Consider the following 19,249-nt stretch of genomic DNA (forward strand, 5'->3'; position numbering starts at 1 on the left):
TGCTCCTCTTTTTTCCCCTTCATCTTTTACTATCTATTTATTTCCCCCCCAGCAATTAAAAAACAAATCTGGAGGGAACAAAGAGGTAAAGCTTGGAACTGGCATGACTTGTTTATGTTTAAGGAATTACCTCATCCCAAAACATTTCTGATTGAGGAGGTCAGGCTGGAGTGCATTAGTCTCTCAGTTCTTTGCTGTTATCTACGTTTTTTCTTTTGTAAAGAGGGAAGGAAGTTTTGACAGCCAGGGTTTACAACCTCCCTTCCTTCAGTCACCCGCACATGCTCTAACACACTGTGGTGACTTCACTGTTCTGGACTAAACCTTTCTTTTTTTTTTTTTTTTTTTTTTTACACTGAACAGTCAGGCAGCATGCCAGCCTTTTTCCTCTTGCTCCGCTCCCTGCTTATCAGGCTGCTTAGTAGCAAATTAGCAGGCTCTGCTGCTCAGTTCCTCAGGAGAAGCCTCTCCACGGCCGGCTCTCACCTTGGCTCCCTGCTGCGTCGTATCTGGGACCGCATACGCTCTCAGGAGTCGCGAGAGGCTATTCTTTCCTGCGTCCTTTGTCTCTTAAACATGAATAAAAAAGTAGATGTCTAAGCTTTTCTTTTCTTTTAAAAAATTTTAATAGCAACTTTTTTGGACTTAAAAAAAAAAAAAACATTGTAGACTGGACTGGAGGTGCTGTACAAACCATGTCTGAAAGTATCGTCAGGAAAGTTCAACCTTTCACTATTGGGACCAAACTTTCGGTCCCAGCAGTGCCAAAAGGCACAGAATTTGCTGACACTTTTTTGCCAAGCTCTTCTTTGGATAACTGTAAAATGCAGCACAACTTGAACGACCAGGTCTCCCTGTACCTGGGCCACTCTCCGACCCATCCAGACGATTCACACTTTTCGCCCGTGGCCGCTAGGGTGCTTCAGGCTGAGAGGTGTCAGGATGAGAAGTCTGAGGAAGACCACCTGAACAGAAACGCTGTCTCCCCAACAGCATCCTCCCGCTCCATCAAAAAGATCACCATCTCCAGCTGGACGGAAAAAACAGGGGACAAGGTGGACTCAGTAGTACGCTGTCCAAATGTGATGGCAGCCAAATCAGAGAACTCAAACAACAATAACAATGCAGCCATCATTCTGCCCAGGATTGTTGGAGTGAGCTGTGAGAATAAACCAAACTCCCAGTTTAAGGTAAAGGTTCATCCTTTTGCTTTTCCTATTCTGATAGTGCCTTACACAGCTTAATGTGTTTGATCAAATCTGGTGACACTTTATAATTGTTTTTGGTTGTTACTTGTAATACTTGTAATTGTAGTTATTTTAGTATACTGAATGTATTTTTTGTCTGTGTCATAAAATATGTCTTACTTACTCATGTTTAACCCTGAAGTATTTTTCTGTGTTTGAAAGCATAACAGATAAGTAACTTTTGCATTAGTTATATTGTATCTACCAAATCTGAAGCCTGTCACATATTATGCTACCAGAATGTCTTGCTACCATAGTTTACTGGCAAGCTGGTGCTGTAATGAACATGTGTGATAACCAGGGAAAAAATAGTTTGAATATGCAAGTAACTGTAGTGTTTAATAGATTAAATTAAACATGGTGCTTTGTAGCCATTTACTGCAAGGAAAAATAAAACACGTTCTGCAGCACAAAAACCTGATATTAATTTATTATGAGGTTACAGGTGGCGCTATTTGTTATGGTTTAGCTCTCTTGCAGTAAACCCAACCTAACATAGGGGACATTAATTGGTTGGTTGTTTAAAAAAGTACCAACAGGATAGACTTTGCGCATTAAAGTTTCTTCCCTGTGATACAGATGCCCCTTGAATCTACATAACATACAGTAAATCCATTTCAGGTGACCATAACCTTGCTAGAATTCGACTTCCCTGTTCTGTGCGGGTCTGCATTCTTTCATGGTCTGTATCTTGTGACATTATGTTTATGGCCTTATTCAAATAATGACTACTCTATCCTCAAAAATGGAAGTTATGCATTTTTTTGTAGGATATCTATGGAACCTGAACAGCTTCCTATTAAAATAGAGTGTAACGTAATTTCAGTTTTTAAGGACCCCTAAAGAGACTTACAATATTCCAAAACATTTCCTCATATACACGAAATAGATTTAACTTTAATAGTACGTAATTAATCTGAAGCAACTTAAAAGCTGTGTACAGTATCAAGGTAGCGGTAATTGCATCTGTTAGCTTTTATGATTTAAGAAAACTTTTCACAACATAATGAAGATTGCAGCAGTGTATTAACACAAAATATTCAGTGATTCCTCCAGCATGGTTAGTTAATACCTATAGATAGAAGAAGCCATATCCCATACCTGCAGGGCAAGCTTCTGAAATATTGAAGATGGAATGAATCAGGAACAGTAGTCTAGGATTCCTCTATAAAGTCTATGGAATGACGCACTTCAGCAGCAGCAGTACTAAATAACTCAAGGTGCAAATTATCCTTGTTAGTGTGAAAAGTTTACAAAGTTGGGGCAAGGGCAGAGTAAAGTTGGCTGTGGGTTTAAAATGCTACTGGTTATTCAGTATGTATTACACTGATCCCTGGTACAGTACAAGAAACATTACAAAATTACTATTTTATTATTATTATTATTATTATATTATTATTATTATTATACTTTTTTCAGCAGAAGATTCATGGTTCAAAGTTCAATTCTTAGCAGATGGAACAAAATAAAAAGGCTGATACCAGTTACAGTGTTTATTCTAATCTTTAAAAACCTCCTTTTAGTGTTTCAATTTATTTATTTAAACTGTGCATGGAAACTTTAAAGATTAAAATAAAAATGGTAAGATCAGAACCAGCATCATAATTTCCTCACAAGTAAATTGTAAAGTCTCTTTTCTAAAAAGATTTCATATTAAGCCCCACTAACTTCTCATGTTCTTTGTACTGGTTGAACTATGACCTACTGCTGTCCAAAAGGTTAATAAAGGGTAACACATTGTATTGAAATATTAGCCCTTATTTTTCTTCTCATAGTTTCCCTTGAGTTTGAGAGACGTCTGTGAATTAACATCAACATAATATATCGGACTACTTGGTATACGCTTTCACATCAGTCTAGTTAAAGTAGGGCATGCTAGAGTTAAAGGGCTGTGCTGTTTACAGTCATTTATATCATTAAAAAAGACTCCATCTTGTGTTAAATGACTGATTAAAGACATCACAAATCAGGTTTGAATACAAATTACTGTTTTTAAACACAAACAACATACAGTGTAGTCCTTGTTCTGTATTCCTTAATTAAACGCACAGCATGTTTGATTCCCATTGTTATTTGTTACATAATGAATATAAAAAACACGAGGCTAGCTGCACTATAATAGCAAACAAAAACTGCGACAAAAACAACCCAATTGCATGCTTTACTGGGAAGAGGGAAAAGCCATCTTTATTTACAGAACAGATAGTTTTAAACACTGGATATTTGATAGCTATATTTTATCTGTACTGTAAGGGAAAATTATAGACAAATCAAGTACACATTATTGTTTTTGTGAAATTATATCCTATGTATTGTATTCAATATATAGCAAAGTTATCAATCTGATTAAATAGATGTCTATCTTCTAACAAATCTCCCTAAAAAATGTGTGGGTCTTTCTTAAAAACTTGCTTTAAATGGCAACTGGTGGAAATATTTTAAATGCCAAAAAATGTATTGATTAATAACTTTTCACTGCCTTTATAAAAAAAAAAAAAAAAAAAAGTTTCTAGTTCAATTAAAATAAATGTTTGTATTTATTTTATCAGGATAAGTATGATTTTGTATGGGGGTGGGGTAAAACAAATAAACTTATTAAAAATCAAATATTTTGATTAAAATGTTGTAGATGGCTAAATTATATATATATATATATATATATAGAGCTCTGCATGTGTTACTGTTGAGCCCATGATAAATTATAAACTGTACTTTCAACATGATGTTGGAAAACCCTTATTTTTTTATTTCTATTTTGCTTCCTGGGTTCTGACAGAACTACTGTTTGTATGTATATTGCTAAATTATATATTGCCAAATACACTTCTGTACTTCTTGCAGCACCCTATAGAATTAACACATTTTGCTTCATAAAGTCGAACGAAAGCTGCTGAATAAATGTTACGTTAACATATTGAATTACATACCGCTTTGTAGTTTTCCATGTACTTAATGTAAAATTGACACTTCTTTTTTTTTAATGTGACATTTCAAAATCTAACATGAAATACTGTACTACTATTATTGCTTCCAGTAGACATTTTGTAGTTTCTTTGACACGATTTTAAATAAAAATTCTGTTCTTATAGTTATGTCTCAATTCTAAAATTCTAGGTGACGCAAACATTTTGGCCATAGCTGTAGTGCTTTTTTTTTTTTTCCTCACAGCAAATTTTAGAAGGGTTTTTTTTTTTTTTTTTTTTTTTTTTTTTAATGTTATTTTGATGAAAGGGAGAGTACAGACAAAAGCTTTGAATGAATGTAAAAACCAGACACCTACAGGGTACTCTTATTATTTTATAGACCTATATTTCTAGCAGAGCTACTGTTTTGAATTCCATTATGAAAGAAACAGATTTCTTCCCTAGAAAATATTGTAATATATATTTTTTCTGTTTTGTCATTACTACATTACATTACTTTTTCACTTATAATTAATTTTGTCAAATAATTAGTTTGGTACATTGTGAAACTTGATATGGATTGCATTATATAGTTTACTAGGGAATTATATTGCCGATATATTATTTCCACTATCTAAATAATGCCCAATCAACACACACTGTGCATTATATGTCATCAATGGGTGCTGTTGGGACATTCATTACAGCAGTTAGTGTGAATAGGGAATCTTTTCAACTGATGTTGCTCTGTGTTAAAACTAGGGCTTCTGATTTTCGCTTTTAACCGATATCAATCGATAAAACACCCCCCATACAAAGAATAATGAAATCTGTGTGCAGTATATCCAATAAACACCAGAAAAACACTGGAAATGGTTACTCAATTCATGCTGACTTGACCCATTTCCCTGTAAAGAAGAAAAAAACAATTAAAAATCATTTAGGCAATGTCCCTCCTTTCTGACCTGTATCTCGAATTGATTCACTCTGAATACTTTAAACCCACCCCAACTACTGAGCGGCAGCAAATTCCTACTTTTCTATTGAAGGATTGTACACGCTTGCGAGATTTAAAACGAGATTACAATTAGAAATGTGTTCTTGCTCAGGAGATTTAAAGCTATACTCCAGTTCAATAGGAAGGATTTACACGCTGCTGGAATTTAAAACAGAATTGCACCTTGTGGCGAAATGTAACAAAATGCCTAAACACACAAAAACCCCAGAAGAATGTGCTTGTGACCATAGAGGGATTTCTTTGTGGAAGAAAGGAAAGAAGTTAGAATGGAAGTGTACTGTCAAGTTACTATACATATTGTGACAGAAAAAAACGAAAGTAACCGAAAACAATAATTTCATACAGTATATAAAAATCAAAAGCCCTGGAAAAAAAACAATTTACATAAAACTCGAAAATAGCTAAAAATAAGCACCGAAAAAAATACAATTAATAAAAACCGAAAAACGGAAGCCCTAATTATATCAAAAACTACAGCATTACATTTATTTTCTTTTTTTTTTTAAACAGTAACACATTTACATGTATAAAACTGAACTCAAAAACTGAATGAAAGGCTTCTGCGGAACATCTGAACCCCAAAACAGTATAAAGGTTATACCATTAAAGGTCCAATTAACATACCACCTCAGAGGTATTGTAAACAATGGTAAATTACAAACACATGGTGCAGTAATCTCTTGCTTGAAACCCAGCTACCTACCTCACCGCGCCATCTGCAATCTTACATCATCTAGGATGCCGAAGAGTTCCAAAAGTAACTGTTATGGCTGTACTCTGTATAGTATATTATATATTATACACTGTAAAGCACACGTGTAGTCTTTCAAAATAATGAAACAGTAGCTGCAATCTGGAAAAGCAAACGTCATGAGCAGTCCATTGACAGCATAGCCAATATCAAGAGCAGACGTGGCCTTAAAATAAGGCAATTCCAAAGAACTTGTCATAACATGTTCTCTTGTTTGTATAACATTATCGGTTATTACTTAAGTATGTGACAAACAACTGTAAATGGCATTCATTCATCGTTCAATAATCATTTAGTGGACTGTGGCAAGCCAAATAATTATTTAGATATATCTTAAAATCCAATTTTAAAATATCTGTAAAACATTTTGAGATATCTGCATTGTGCAGTTTTTAAGATATCTAAAAATGTTTTTTTACGATATCTGTAAATCAATTAGATATCTAAAAATGAAATAAAGATATCTCAAATTGATTTACAGATATCTTTAAATAATATGTAGATATGCTAGAGTGGTGTATGAAAAGTGACGGTACTGCAACAGATAATGCTCAGCTTTCTAAATCTGGGTTTAGTTTATCTTGAAGCACCACAAGTGCAGTCTGCCTCATTTATTATTATTGAGGATCCGGTATACCGGTAGTCCATATGAGTTCAACACATATCTCTTTATATGATAATCCACCCGGGTTTGTCCGGCACATTAAAAATTGTGGCCAGCTGATGTTAAGCCCTGTGTGACAGGGCTGAGACCCTGCACATGTAAATACTGTGTATATTGTATTTAAGTTTGGCAGAGATAGAATTTACCCCATCCCTGCCAAACTTAAATACAAATAAATACACAGTATCTACATGGCAGGGCTTCATACACGTGTGGAAGTCCCAGCTACAGGTTATATTAAGGCAGTCAAGTCTTTGTTTGGTGTGAGAGGAGAGACGCCAGTAAAGGCAGTGCGCAGCCCGGCATTAGTAACGTTTATAGGTTCAGTGTGGTTTTCTGAGGCAGCTAATAAGAAGTTAGCACCACCCACACACTCAAACACACAGAGACAGACAGCCCTTCCCCACCCTAGAACACTATCCCTCTTCTCAAGGTGATATTCTTACAACGACAAAACAAGACAGGAAGGGTTTCTACAATGACAGGTAATACCAAGTAAATAATGAAGGCACTTACAACAATCTAACAACGAGACACAAGAACAATAACAACAGTTTCTCCGACAATATTTCCCAATCCCAGCGTACTTTGCTGCTAATTAGCATGTTGATGGAGGCTGGCTCCTGTCCGCCAATCCCGCAGTCTGGAATGAGTCAGGGTTCCAGCAGATGCAGAAATCTTGGCTCCACTCAATGTCACCCCCTTCAATGCCCACGTCGTTCTTGTCACTTCTCCCGAGGCAGCCAGCCTGGCTGCCGTCTTCGCCACCACTCCTGAAGTAGCCCACTCATGCCGGTGCCATTCTTGCCACTTCTTTTTCCGGAGCAGCCTGACTGGCTGCTGTCTTTGCTGTCTCTCCTGAGGTGGCCACTCTGCTGCTGGCAAAACTCTCCTCTCCGCAGCTTTTTCCCCACCTTCCCTGCCACTTTTCCCGAGATCTTCTCAGCCTCTCCTGAAGTGGCCCACTCGCCTGTCGGCTTCTTCCCGCAGGTTTTCAGGGACATAAGTCTTGCCCCTCCACTGCTTCTCCACCACAATTGCAGGGTCTCTTCTTCCAGCTGCTCAATTTCTTCTTCCACCAGCCTCCGGGTCTCAGCTTCCTCGTCCCAGCAAGGGGTTAGCAAATGTGTGTTGTCCAGCCTGCTGTGACACTAGTGTAGCGAGCAAGGGAATCACTGGAGATACACACCAAGGCTCTCAGGTACAATGTGGTTGCCATAAGGCTAGTGTACAATGAATTGCAATAATTAGTGTGCAAGGGCGGAATATACAGCAAGCCATAGTCGTGGAGCAGTAATTAATTTGATGTCAGTTTGTAGTTTACTGAGGTAAACTGAACGTTATAAACTTTAAAATGCCATGGAAAATATTTTAGGAAGATGTCACAGCCTGTTTTGTTATAATACAAAGCAAGTACAGCAAATATCTCAGGGAAGGCCAGTCGAATTGCTTTGCAGTCCTCTCGCCCAAACTGCACGAGATGACATCTCATGAACAATAAGAGACATCCTACACGACGACGTATTCATATATAAAGGCCAGTTGTCACTTGTGTTATGTGTAATATAAAATCGACAAACTTTTGAAAACATTCCTCCAGCCGTTTGTTCTTGTTGGTTGCTAACATAAACATGATTTGCACAGGACTAAAAATCAGGCATCCCGAGAGTTGGTCTAGTAGTAAACTCCCAAGCGTGGATTAGTTTTCATCAAGAAAAAATTGCTAAATTCAAAATGCATTACGATGTTGTGGCCAGAGATGAGCTTTTGTGCATGATTTGTCTACACAGTGAACCAGTAAATAACCACTACCTTCAAGTGCACCACTCAAAAGCATATTTTTTTAAAGTCTCCAATTATATTCCTCCTGAACCCCAATCGTTGCATTTTACTGAAATGTAGAGTCTCGGGACAGATCGTACCAATGTGATTATATTATATTATGGGTTACTGGTCCAGTGGTTAAAGGAAAGGGGCTTGTAACCAGGAAGTCCCGGTTCAAATCTCGGCTCACTCGCTGTGTGACCTTGAGCAAGTCACTTAACCTCTTAACCATAACCATTGTGCTCAGTCTTTCAGGTGAGACGTTGTTGTAAGTGATGCATAGTTCACACACTCTAGTCTCTGTAAGTCGCCTTGGATAAAGGCGTCTGCTAAATAAATAAATAATTGTAAAGTCTGGTGTTGCTTTGAGGTAAATATCCCGGAAACGCTGTATCTTTTCTAACATCACACTGACATGGTCTGTTTGCACAGGAGTAAAAAGACACAGGATGCCTTTTTAGGATGAGTTTGACATTTTACAGAAGGTCCCGATGTCCTGTAAAAAAATCAGAGCACCTCTGAGAAAATTATCTGTGATAAAAAGAAATAGACGGTTCGCACGAGACTAAATTTCACTCGATAAAAATTCCTAAACCACCTGCCCCATGCGAATCAGGCTATAGGTTATATTTTGTATCTGAATTTCTTCATTAGCAGTCTCTTACAACAGTGATGTGATGGCACATGTGCTGCTGCACCTCAGGTCTTTTAACTATTTTTCATTTCTTGATTTTTGTTTAATAGGTTTTACTCCGGAAAGAGGAGGAAGAAGAATATAAAAACACACATAGCTGCCGTGAGGCAGCAGGATTTTCAAGGCCGACAGTGCTCAAAGACTTCCCCAGTCATCTGGTAATTGTTTTTTTAAATGGTTGAAAATTTTATTATTCACCCAATCTATGTTTTAGATTTACAACAAACACCTCAAATGTTTTTCACTGAATATTTAATCACTATATAGTACTGTGGTAAAATGTCCGCCTCTGTGTGTATTTTGTGTTGTGTGTTAATGTTGGTGTATAGTCATTGGTACACAGGATATAAACAGGTCTGTGTAACATGAGTGTTTAAAAATGTATATTTGTATTTAGGCACGAGGATTGCACAGCGCTTCACGTGCAAGTAAAATGTAAAAATATGTGAGCACAGGGAATTGCACTTTATTAATTCACATGCAGTTGTACCGCGACTCCAATTGAATGATTGATTGCTAATCAAGTCTCGGTACAGCTGCATAAAAGTTGCATGTTTTCACTCACTCTGGGTTGTGTGTTCGGTGAGTGGAGAACAGGATTGGAGACGGAGGTAAAGAAAATAAAACTAATAATAAAGTTAAAGAAGCTCACCGTGTTTTGTCTGCATAGTCTGTTTTGTTTGTCTTTTTGTTTTGGCGAAGAGTGCCGTGTCCTGTGTTTTTGTTTGTTACAACCTTTTTATTTTCTGTTCTGTTTATTCATTAAATGCTGAGCGAAACCATTCGCTCAGCTCCTCCAAACTTCACATCTCTTGTTCTTTATTTCCTGTTTCTGGTCTGAAGTCACCCACTCCAGCCGTCTTTGTGACAAGTACCCTTATCGTTCTGCTAAAAGCATCTGTTCTGTTTGTTTTATTTACTTTAATTATGCAAAGTTAGGCAGTTAAGGTACCTTTATCATACCTTGTCATTTGCTTTGTAGTTTCTCGGCAGCATGAGTCCTCTTATGCACAGTTTACGTCAATAAAATGTATGCATTTTTTTTTATTATATTAACATAAATGCCTAGTGGAACTTAATCAACTAACTTGTATCAACATAACTTGTACTATCTATAGCTTTTTACATGTCGCAGGGCTGCCTTGGCGTTGTCGGCCTCACATATAAATAAAGCATGAGACAGCACTCATGAAACCATAACTGTTTTATGAACAGTTTTTATTAATTTAATTAGGTCGTTAGTTCATTGAACCTATTTCAACTGTTTTAGAGAGAGCTGTTTAGTTTATTCTCATTTTTCAAAAACAATTTAATCTAAGATGATCAATATAGCTTTAAAAAATAATGAATAATAATAATTTTAAAAAGTTTTAAGTTTTGTGAACAGAGTCCTTTAGTACAGAAAATGACACCTTTTTTACATTCTCATCATTCTTTTACAAAAATAGGAAAATCACTAGTTTGGTATCTTCATTTTGATCCTCTGTTTAAACATTTGCTGACAGTTATGCAGACACACATAGAAACTCATCCTGGATCACTGTTGTTCTTGAGTATACTGTACATAATAACCTAGTTTACTACACTCTAAATAGAGGTTTCTGTCCTGGAATCTTGTGTTCCATCAGTTTTTATACCACAAATGATGAGGACAAAAGATGTTCCCGAGACACCAGGCAGCATGACTGGCATTTACCCAGTTGTTTTAAATCAGTTTTCTTAAAGTGTAGTATTGCATTGTGTGTTATTCATGAAGATGCATTGTTTATTCTTCCACAGTATCCCACAGCATTGTCCATTAAAGACAGATTTATAAACTTTTTCAAACTGTCAGCAAGTAATCAGGCAACAGGCACAACATCCCAGTAGAGTCTGAGTAGCAGAAGTATAATTTAAATCGAAACAGTAAACTGGAGCGGTACAGTAGTGTTGGTTTTAATTGGTTTTAATTTGACTGACAATCGCATAACAATGGGGGAGTTTCCATGTGTGTTCTAATTTTTCTCGAGACATTGTGCTCGAGCCAAATGAAAAAAGACCCTATAAATTTTGGGTTTCCATTGGCTGAGTTTATTTTACTCGAAGACCCTCTTTTCATCTGACGCCATTGAAAATTAAGGGAAAGGATGAGGTCGATATGCAAATTAGCCACACGTAGAGTTCTCCTGAAGTTTCCACAGACAGCTCAGGAAAATGTGGTTTCCGTGCACAGAGAACAGGTACACGAGAGAATCTCACCTGGAAATCCATGGCTGTCAGGTGACATCTTGTTTGAGTGAAACCTTAAGCTGTGATCTGTAAATGCCTTGCGTCTGGATGTTCAATAATGTGTTTTACTGCTCTTGCCCAAATTGTTTTTCAAATGTCTATTGGTGGGATGGCATATCGTTAGTCATGAATAATATTTAAACTAATTTATCACACAACTTATTAATTAAAGGAAAAGGAAGATAATTAACCCAGAGGTATATAATGAAACTTTCCAACCCAGCTATTGCAGATCACCATGGCTGAAAACCAGCGGAGACGTAGGATTATAGAGATCTGTGCCAGACACCATCCACGTATGCTCCCAAGGCTGTCTGGATTGAGAGCAGTGGCCGTTTTCACGTGAATGTGGGTTTCCATGTGAAAATGGGCGTGGATTCCCATGTTTTACGTCATGCTCATGAGTAAATGAGATTAACCCGATCCCTCAATCATAGGGTTTCCATGCGGGTCAATTTATACGTGAAATGGCGATGCGCGTGCACGTTTGGGAGAATTACTCGTGTAAATCAGGTTTGTGGCCGAAAAAAACGGCCAAAGAGGGGGATAGGGTAAATCTCATTTACTCGTGTAAATGACAAAACACACAGAAAAATCCACACCCAGTTTCGCATTCACATGTAAATGTTAATGAGCGTGTTTATCCTTAACTATAAATATTGCAAGGGAGCAGGTCAGTTGTTATTGTGGATTCCAAGACTGTAGAAACAAGTGACTGATGAGTGATTTTATGGTTAGCATTGGTGTAGTTCACCTTAATGATAATGCAGACTGTTTTTTTTTTTATAGTTTTTTGCTGTGTCTGGTCTGTCATGTTGTATATCTCTTGTGGGTTTACAGTATAAAACCACTATGAACTGCGTTATGCCCTTGTTATAGTATTAAAGCAGATGTTTGAGAATACCCTTGCTGTAAAAACTACGCTAAAGTTAAACACGAAGAGCAAGTGAGCTGCATAAATGTCTAAATGAATTAATTCTCATCCTTTTTTTGATCCCAACTATGTACAAAAACAAGGCATGTCTGCCCTCCACTTTAATAAATATAACTGGATGTCATGAGCCAGATCGATCGCCCAAAACAGCACAACAAACATCCAACAAGTTGTTGATGCCCTCTCAGAAATGACCAAATAAAATTACAAATGAAAGTACTGATTGTGTTTTATTTATTTGCATCATTAATATTTAATACAACAGTAAATCCAACACAACTTAAGAAAGGAGAGAATCTCTGACAGCACAACCCTCCTGAGATCGCTGCTGTCTATTGAGACTGGAGGCTGAGATAACCTTCAGAATTGCCAAGCCTGCTTATAATAAGCGGAATTGGGCTTGTTTTTTTTTATAGAGACACAGGTTGTAATTTGCATAAACACCCACTCTAACATGGGTTGCGCTTGTTTTGGGCTTGTGAAAGGCAGTGCCTCCTTTTTTTTTTTCTCGTGAGACTGTGACCTTCCCCTTCTGTCTCACAGGCAGCCACTGATTCCTGAACACCTCATTTTATTGTTGACAAGAGTTTGTGCAGGAGACAGCAGGCAGTGGCAGTTTTGGGAACGAATTAATGCACTTCAGTCCATTTCATCAGTATCTGCCACCTCCCTTGCAAGTGCCCACTACCTGTATTTGCCCAAGAGTGGTGTTGAATGCTTCCTCAGCAGCTGTCAGCCATCTGGACAGGTAGGGCTTCTAAGCCAGGGTAGTGTATGCAGCATCACCTGATCCTATATGCTGTATTGCCTGAATGAAAGGGGTATATATATATATATATATATATATATATATATATATATATATATATATATATATATAAACACATCTCTGCCAGTTTTCAGCCATGGTGATCTGCAATACTTGTTGGTCAGTTTCATTTTATACCTCCAAGTTCATTTTTAATTAATGAGTCGTACGATAAATTATAGTTGAAATAGTATTCACTGCTATCAACATGACATCCCACTAATGACATTTTAAAAACAATTTGGGCAAGCGCAGTAAAACACATTATTAACCAGCCAGGCACAAGGTATTTTGCTTTATTACAGCAGGTTAGATTCACTGGGGTACAAGTTCTCTGCGGATGGAAACCACATTTTCACAAAATTTCACTAGCAATCTTAAAAACAGCACGAGTACTTTACGCATAGCTAATTTTACATATCAACCCCCACCTTTCCCATTCATTTGCATGGCGTCGGGTGAAAAGCCTGGTTTACTCGAGTGAAATAAACTGAGTCAACGGAAACCCCAAAAAAGCATTTTACACATTTCTCATGTAAATGTCTCGAGTTAAAAAAAAACAAAAAAAAAACAACTCGCCCCATGAATGTGGCCGTTATTTTCAACCAAAAACCGGATCCTCTCGAGCTGTTCTCCCAGAGGTGCACACACATCGCCACTTCACGTGTCAATAACCACACATGGAAAAAATAGAATACTAATAAAGAACATATGAATGTTTTAACCACTTTAAAGATATTAACTTTTAGTTTTTAACATTTGGTTACTCTCGTAAAGTACTTCAACATATAGACCTACATAGAAATAATACTTGAAGCCCAAATTCTCAGCATGTAAGAACAAGCCCACCGTTCCAGTACAAGGGAGAACACATTTTATTTCGGTTACACCATATCAGCATGCCAAGCAGCCCCCTCAAAACAGAAGTAATAATAATAATAATAATAATATGGTTTGGGGATAAAGAAAATGCGATATGGAAACTAGCGATATTATTGCATAAGCACTCTTTCGCAAGAGCGATCGGAGTTTGATTTGGTCTGGCCACTACTAGTGTAGTAGCGGATACCACCTGTTTGCCTATGTAACCATTTTGTTAGGTACGATTGCTGTCCTTTAAGTTTAGCTCAATCATTGTCAATGCTTTTTAATTATATATATTTTTTCAATGTCTTTAAATTGTTCACTAGTTTTTAGTAGTTTAAGCATTCTAAGACAAGCCAATGTGCTTGTTTTCCTGTTAGTTTTTTTTTTTCCTCAAGTGATACCATTTAAAAATTATGATAAAGTCTACTTTTTTAATTAAGGATTTTCCTGCAGAATCACAAAAAGGCCCACTGCACCTTTCGACAGCAGAAACGTTTTAATTTTATCATGAATCACTTTCTAAACTGTGTGTGTTCAGTTACAGCCAGCTGTACATATGATAATGGTCTCTTGGAATTTAGGAAGTGATGTCATCCTTATGGCCGCCAAGCCTAAATGACCAATTATTTTAGATCCTGCACACACACACACGAGGGGGAAAAAAGTTGTTTAGTTTTTCTATTGTGGTTTTGGGCTATTAAGAGTCAAAATGACACAAATCAAGCTTTGATCTAATGAAGATGTGGTGCGACCACCTCACATATAATAAAAAAAAAGACTGTAAAATATATATTTGCTTGTGTAGCTAAAGCCATTTTAGCAGCATTTATACCAGGAAAAAGTGTACTCCATGTGTACCAAGACTAAATCACCACTCAAATGAGCCTAGAGACACAGCGTCAGCATGAATTTTGAATCTGGATTACATACTGCATGCAGAAATAGGGATACTTGGCTGCAGGGTGGAAAAACATGAGATCAGCCAGTGTGCTTGCTGAAGAGATCCGTTTGTTGACCAAGCGCAAACCAGTGGTGATGGGTAAAATAAGATTTTACCTCAAGAAATTTACCAAGTTGTGTTTTTTTTTTTTTAACAAATAATTGAGACTTTAATTATTATTATTATTTTTTAAAAAAGATGTAACATGTCTTGGAAATATCTTTATCCAACGTGTCAGGGTACAGCATGTTTTTTTCAGAAATCAAGGGCCAGTTTGTGAAACACTAGCTACCTGAACACAAGCCTTGCATCTCTTTCAATCTGTAAATCAATTACAGAAATATACATGGTTTTAAATGCCACAGTTTATGCAGAAAAAGCTTGTTGAAAAAACAAACCAAAAACTTTTTTTTTCTTCTTTTTGATAAGGATAAATAGAATACGTGACTCTGAACTTTGGTTTTGTCTTCTGTCGGCCAGTGATTATTTTTAATATCCATTGTTATACATTTGTTTAACTGTTTATTACTATGTGTGGAGTCAATGTGTCAAACTGCACACCATGTGCCTGAGATATATATTTCTATAATAGTTTTTTTTTTTTTTTTTCCAGTGAGACTTCCATTTGAGGACCACAGTGGTTTGGTGTGAATTTGTGAGCCGACTGTAATACCGATTTGCAATAAATACTTAAGAATCCGTCCATACTGCTTTCATTGTTGGTGGATTAAACCACATGAGAATGGTTAGAAATTAAAGCTTTACCTCACATGAGTGTTGGAACAACTATAATGATGTCAAATAAAAAATAGAGCTGTCCAGAAAAGTAATTATCATTTCAACCTCCCTTTTTGTACAGGTGCTTCCTGACAAGAAATGTTCACTGGACCTGAAAAGGAAATTATATTATTCCTATTAATTTGTCCCATTAAATTTGCAGTGTGCTGACAGTATTTTATATAATAGGACATTAGGGTTGCCTGACACATGTTTGAAAGGGCTTTCAGTTTTATAAAGAAGAAGAATTAACAGTTTAATGGCCAGTTTAATACTCCCTCCCAATGAGGTAGTAACTGCAGGGTTGGCAGACTCACTGATTTTATTGTGAGCTGCTGATTTTTCAGGACCATTAGCAGCTTGGTTCTACTATACAAGATGAGTGGTTCCTGAAGATATAAAAGCCAGGTTTTGGCTAATCTCTGATGGAACTATAGTCTCTGTGTCGCTAAACGTTTTTTTTTTTTTTTTTTCCGAAAACCTTTTTATTCTTCATATAGAATGTTATTCATAAAAAAAAAATACTAAAGCTTGTTAATTACCTCATCCAAGTAGTAATAATGATGATAGGAACAGGTATAATAGGGATTTCTCCAGAATTTTCCAAATGAGGGTCAATGTGGCCAACCACTGCCCAAGCCATTTTATAACATCGATTTTTTTTTCTGTTATACTGTCTAGATTTTTTTAACATGACTGAACTCTTAGAAAAGCAGGACAGTAGAGGGCGTTGTTGTGGAAGCATGTGGTACAGGGTTGATGGGACTGCCAGTGGACTGGACTGCCAGTTAGGGATAGCATCATCCATTCTCCTAGCCAGGCTCTGTAAAGCTTGAAACCTCACTCGTGGTTACATGTTTGAAATTGTAACTAATCCTGCTAATTTATAAGACTCTGTGGGCTGGAGCTTAGTCAGCAATGACTTCATCAAAGTGAGCCAACCATGTGGGTTCATGGCGGTTTTTGCTCCTACATGTGAATTCCCACTATAACCCTCAGCTTTCCAAATAATCTTTTTATACCTGTTGTTGTTTCAAGAATTTGTTTCTTGAAATATTTTTTGGATTATTATCACACATATGTCGTAGTTATTGTTGTTTGTGTCATTACTGTTCTGTACTGATTAGACTCCTGATATTTTGATAGCTGCAGCCTGTGGTGTAGTATTAAGGTGTGTCATCACAAAACCTTTACAATCATAACATTCTGTTCCTCATATTACTCCTCATATTACTCCTCGTATACTTCATTATATGAAATCTCTGTGGCATTTACTTTCATTGAAATTCCAAACCCTGACAAAGGTACAGTTTGGATAAACAAACGTCACAAAGACTCCCCTTAACAGCAAGAACAGCCAACCACCAAATGACTGTTAAAGTTAGACTCAAAGCAAAGCAGCAAATATCTTTTTTAATTAAAATCAGACCTTATCCAAAGCACTACTTATATAGTACTGTATATTATATCTAGAACATGCAATGCATGAGACAAACGTCTTTCTCGCTCTCGGCATTTTACACTCATTCATAAGATTTTTTGTTTTTCACAGATTACTGAATCAAGTGCCCCATTTTTCAGAAGGGATGTACCAAAAAAGGAGAGCACAGTCCCTGGAAATGTGGAGAAGCACAAACAGCAGGGTGACTACAGCCAAACACAGCGCTTAGCACAGTTTAACAGAGAAATACTGCAGGTAGGTTTCAATTCATTCATTACAACCGTAAAGTTAAGGCTATTCGTGCAGTCTCAGAACAGGGGCTAACCCAAAATGGAGTATTATTCCCTAAAGCAATGACCTAGTCATTTTATAATAATGGTATCCAGTTTTACTATGCTCTTACAACACAAATTAGTTATTTGATTTTGGATCTTGGAGGCGACAGGAATCACTACAAACCGCTGCTGTTTTCCAAGATCTGATCAGTTACTGCCCTATATGCTGTATTAAAACCCAGGACAGATCTTTAAAATAACATTAAATGCGTATAACACAGTGCAGTCCCATGATCACATCATGAGATTATGTTACATTTTACTTCTATTTTAAGATGAATTTAATTGAAAATCAAATGCCTGCGCATACATAATGTAATTTGAATTCCCAAATATAAAGCGACAGGCCTCTAGATTTCAAACTTTTGTTTTCTTATTGAACACATTATATCTGCTGATAAGGGTTCCTGAGAAACCTTTAAACCTCCTTATACATCTATATAGAATTTCCAGGAAGCAAGTGATGCATTCTGGCCTGGTTTTCCCATGCAATGTAGTATGAAATAATTTTGTGTTGTGGAAAGGAACACGGAAATTTTGGACTTTGGATAAAAAATGTACTGAAAAAAAATAATTAAAAAACCCATGGATTTAGAACATCTCTGTCCCCTGACCCCTTCGCAGTGTTTCGTTTTTGACATTGTTTGAGCTGAGCATTCAAGCAGCACAGGGGAGTGGGAGGGGAAAGAATGGCCCCAAGAGGAGCAATTATTCAGGGGTGAGATCATTGTTTGGCTCCCTCTCTTCACGCCTTTGGTCCACGGAGACCAGCCCGGCCTGCACAAGGCTTGCGTTATCTCATCTCAGAACTGCCTTGAAAATACGAGGACATTTTTCAGTGAGTTCGGCTCAGGGACAATGCTCCCAGCTGTTGGCTGGTGAAGAAAAAAGGACAAGCAGTGGGAGAGAATTTATGACGATATTAATACAAGAAAAAGTGGCCCCTTTATTTGATATTCACAAAAGCAATTATATATGCTTAAACTAGACTCATGCTTAACATGCCTTGAATGCAAAATAGCTGAAGCAGCATAGATTTTACAGGATGCTTTGCACGCAAAGTGTTTTAGGAATATTAAAATATACTTATTCTGTGGACACTCACTGGACAAAAAAAAAAAAACATTATAATTTTGTTGCAATAGTTTCTTCAAGGCAGAATGGATTAATACACTAAGCGACTCATGCATGAACATTGGTATACATAGACCATTAATGAGGCCCTTTTCTAAGTTTAAATTCCATTAAAAAAATTCAGAGTAAAAAACATGTAAAAAAAAAAAGGAACTTGGAACAACATCATAGCAGAAAGTGCTGAAGTCATTTACCACATGAATTATTATGTATTGTTAAAGTTGCCAGTGGTGTCCAGTTCATCACACTGCATACACTTGCATTCCAGGTATTTGAGACAGTATAACAACTTTCAAATACTATAAATAGATTCTTGCTTCTGCTCACCTGTTATTTTTGTGTTTATTTGGATCGCTGCTGGGTGATTCCGCATTTCTTAGTCACAGAAAGTAAATGAATTTCAAATGATTGTACCACTTCTGGTTTTGTCTGTTATGAGGAGTGAGAGTTAAAAAGTGTGAAACAAGGGGTTTCATGCAGAAGTTGAATATGTATTACATTCACAACTAATCTGTAAATTATGTGCGTAATAAATCAATCGTATTGTGTGTGTGTGTGTGCGCGTGTGTGTGCGCGCGTGTGTGCGTGTGCGCGCGCGTGTGTGTTAGTTTATTAGTCTAAACCGCTTATTTATGTAAAAAGAT

The 19,249-nt window shown here is 36.9% G+C and overlaps 1 protein-coding gene across 5 annotated transcripts in view; it reads left to right on the forward strand.

Annotated features, from left to right (window-relative positions):
* Positions 1-614: 614 nt before the first annotated feature.
* The window catches only part of LOC121315702 (spectrin beta chain, non-erythrocytic 1-like), a 61,347-nt gene continuing 42,712 nt past the window's right edge, over positions 615-19,249 (forward strand). For 4 of the 5 annotated variants that reach the window (XM_041250030.1, XM_041250033.1, XM_041250031.1 and 1 more), the window contains exons 1-3: positions 615-1,190; positions 9,152-9,259; positions 17,248-17,391. In XM_041250030.1, the coding sequence (XP_041105964.1) occupies positions 696-1,190; positions 9,152-9,259; positions 17,248-17,391 (747 nt within the window). In that variant the 5' untranslated portion in view covers positions 615-695. The remainder of the gene's footprint in view (positions 1,191-9,151; positions 9,260-17,247; positions 17,392-19,249) is intronic. The other variant, XM_041250032.1, reaches the window with a different exon arrangement.

Source organism: Polyodon spathula, chromosome 5 (assembly GCF_017654505.1).
Source record: "Polyodon spathula isolate WHYD16114869_AA chromosome 5, ASM1765450v1, whole genome shotgun sequence".
In the NCBI taxonomy this organism is placed as follows: Eukaryota; Metazoa; Chordata; class Actinopteri; order Acipenseriformes; family Polyodontidae; genus Polyodon; species Polyodon spathula.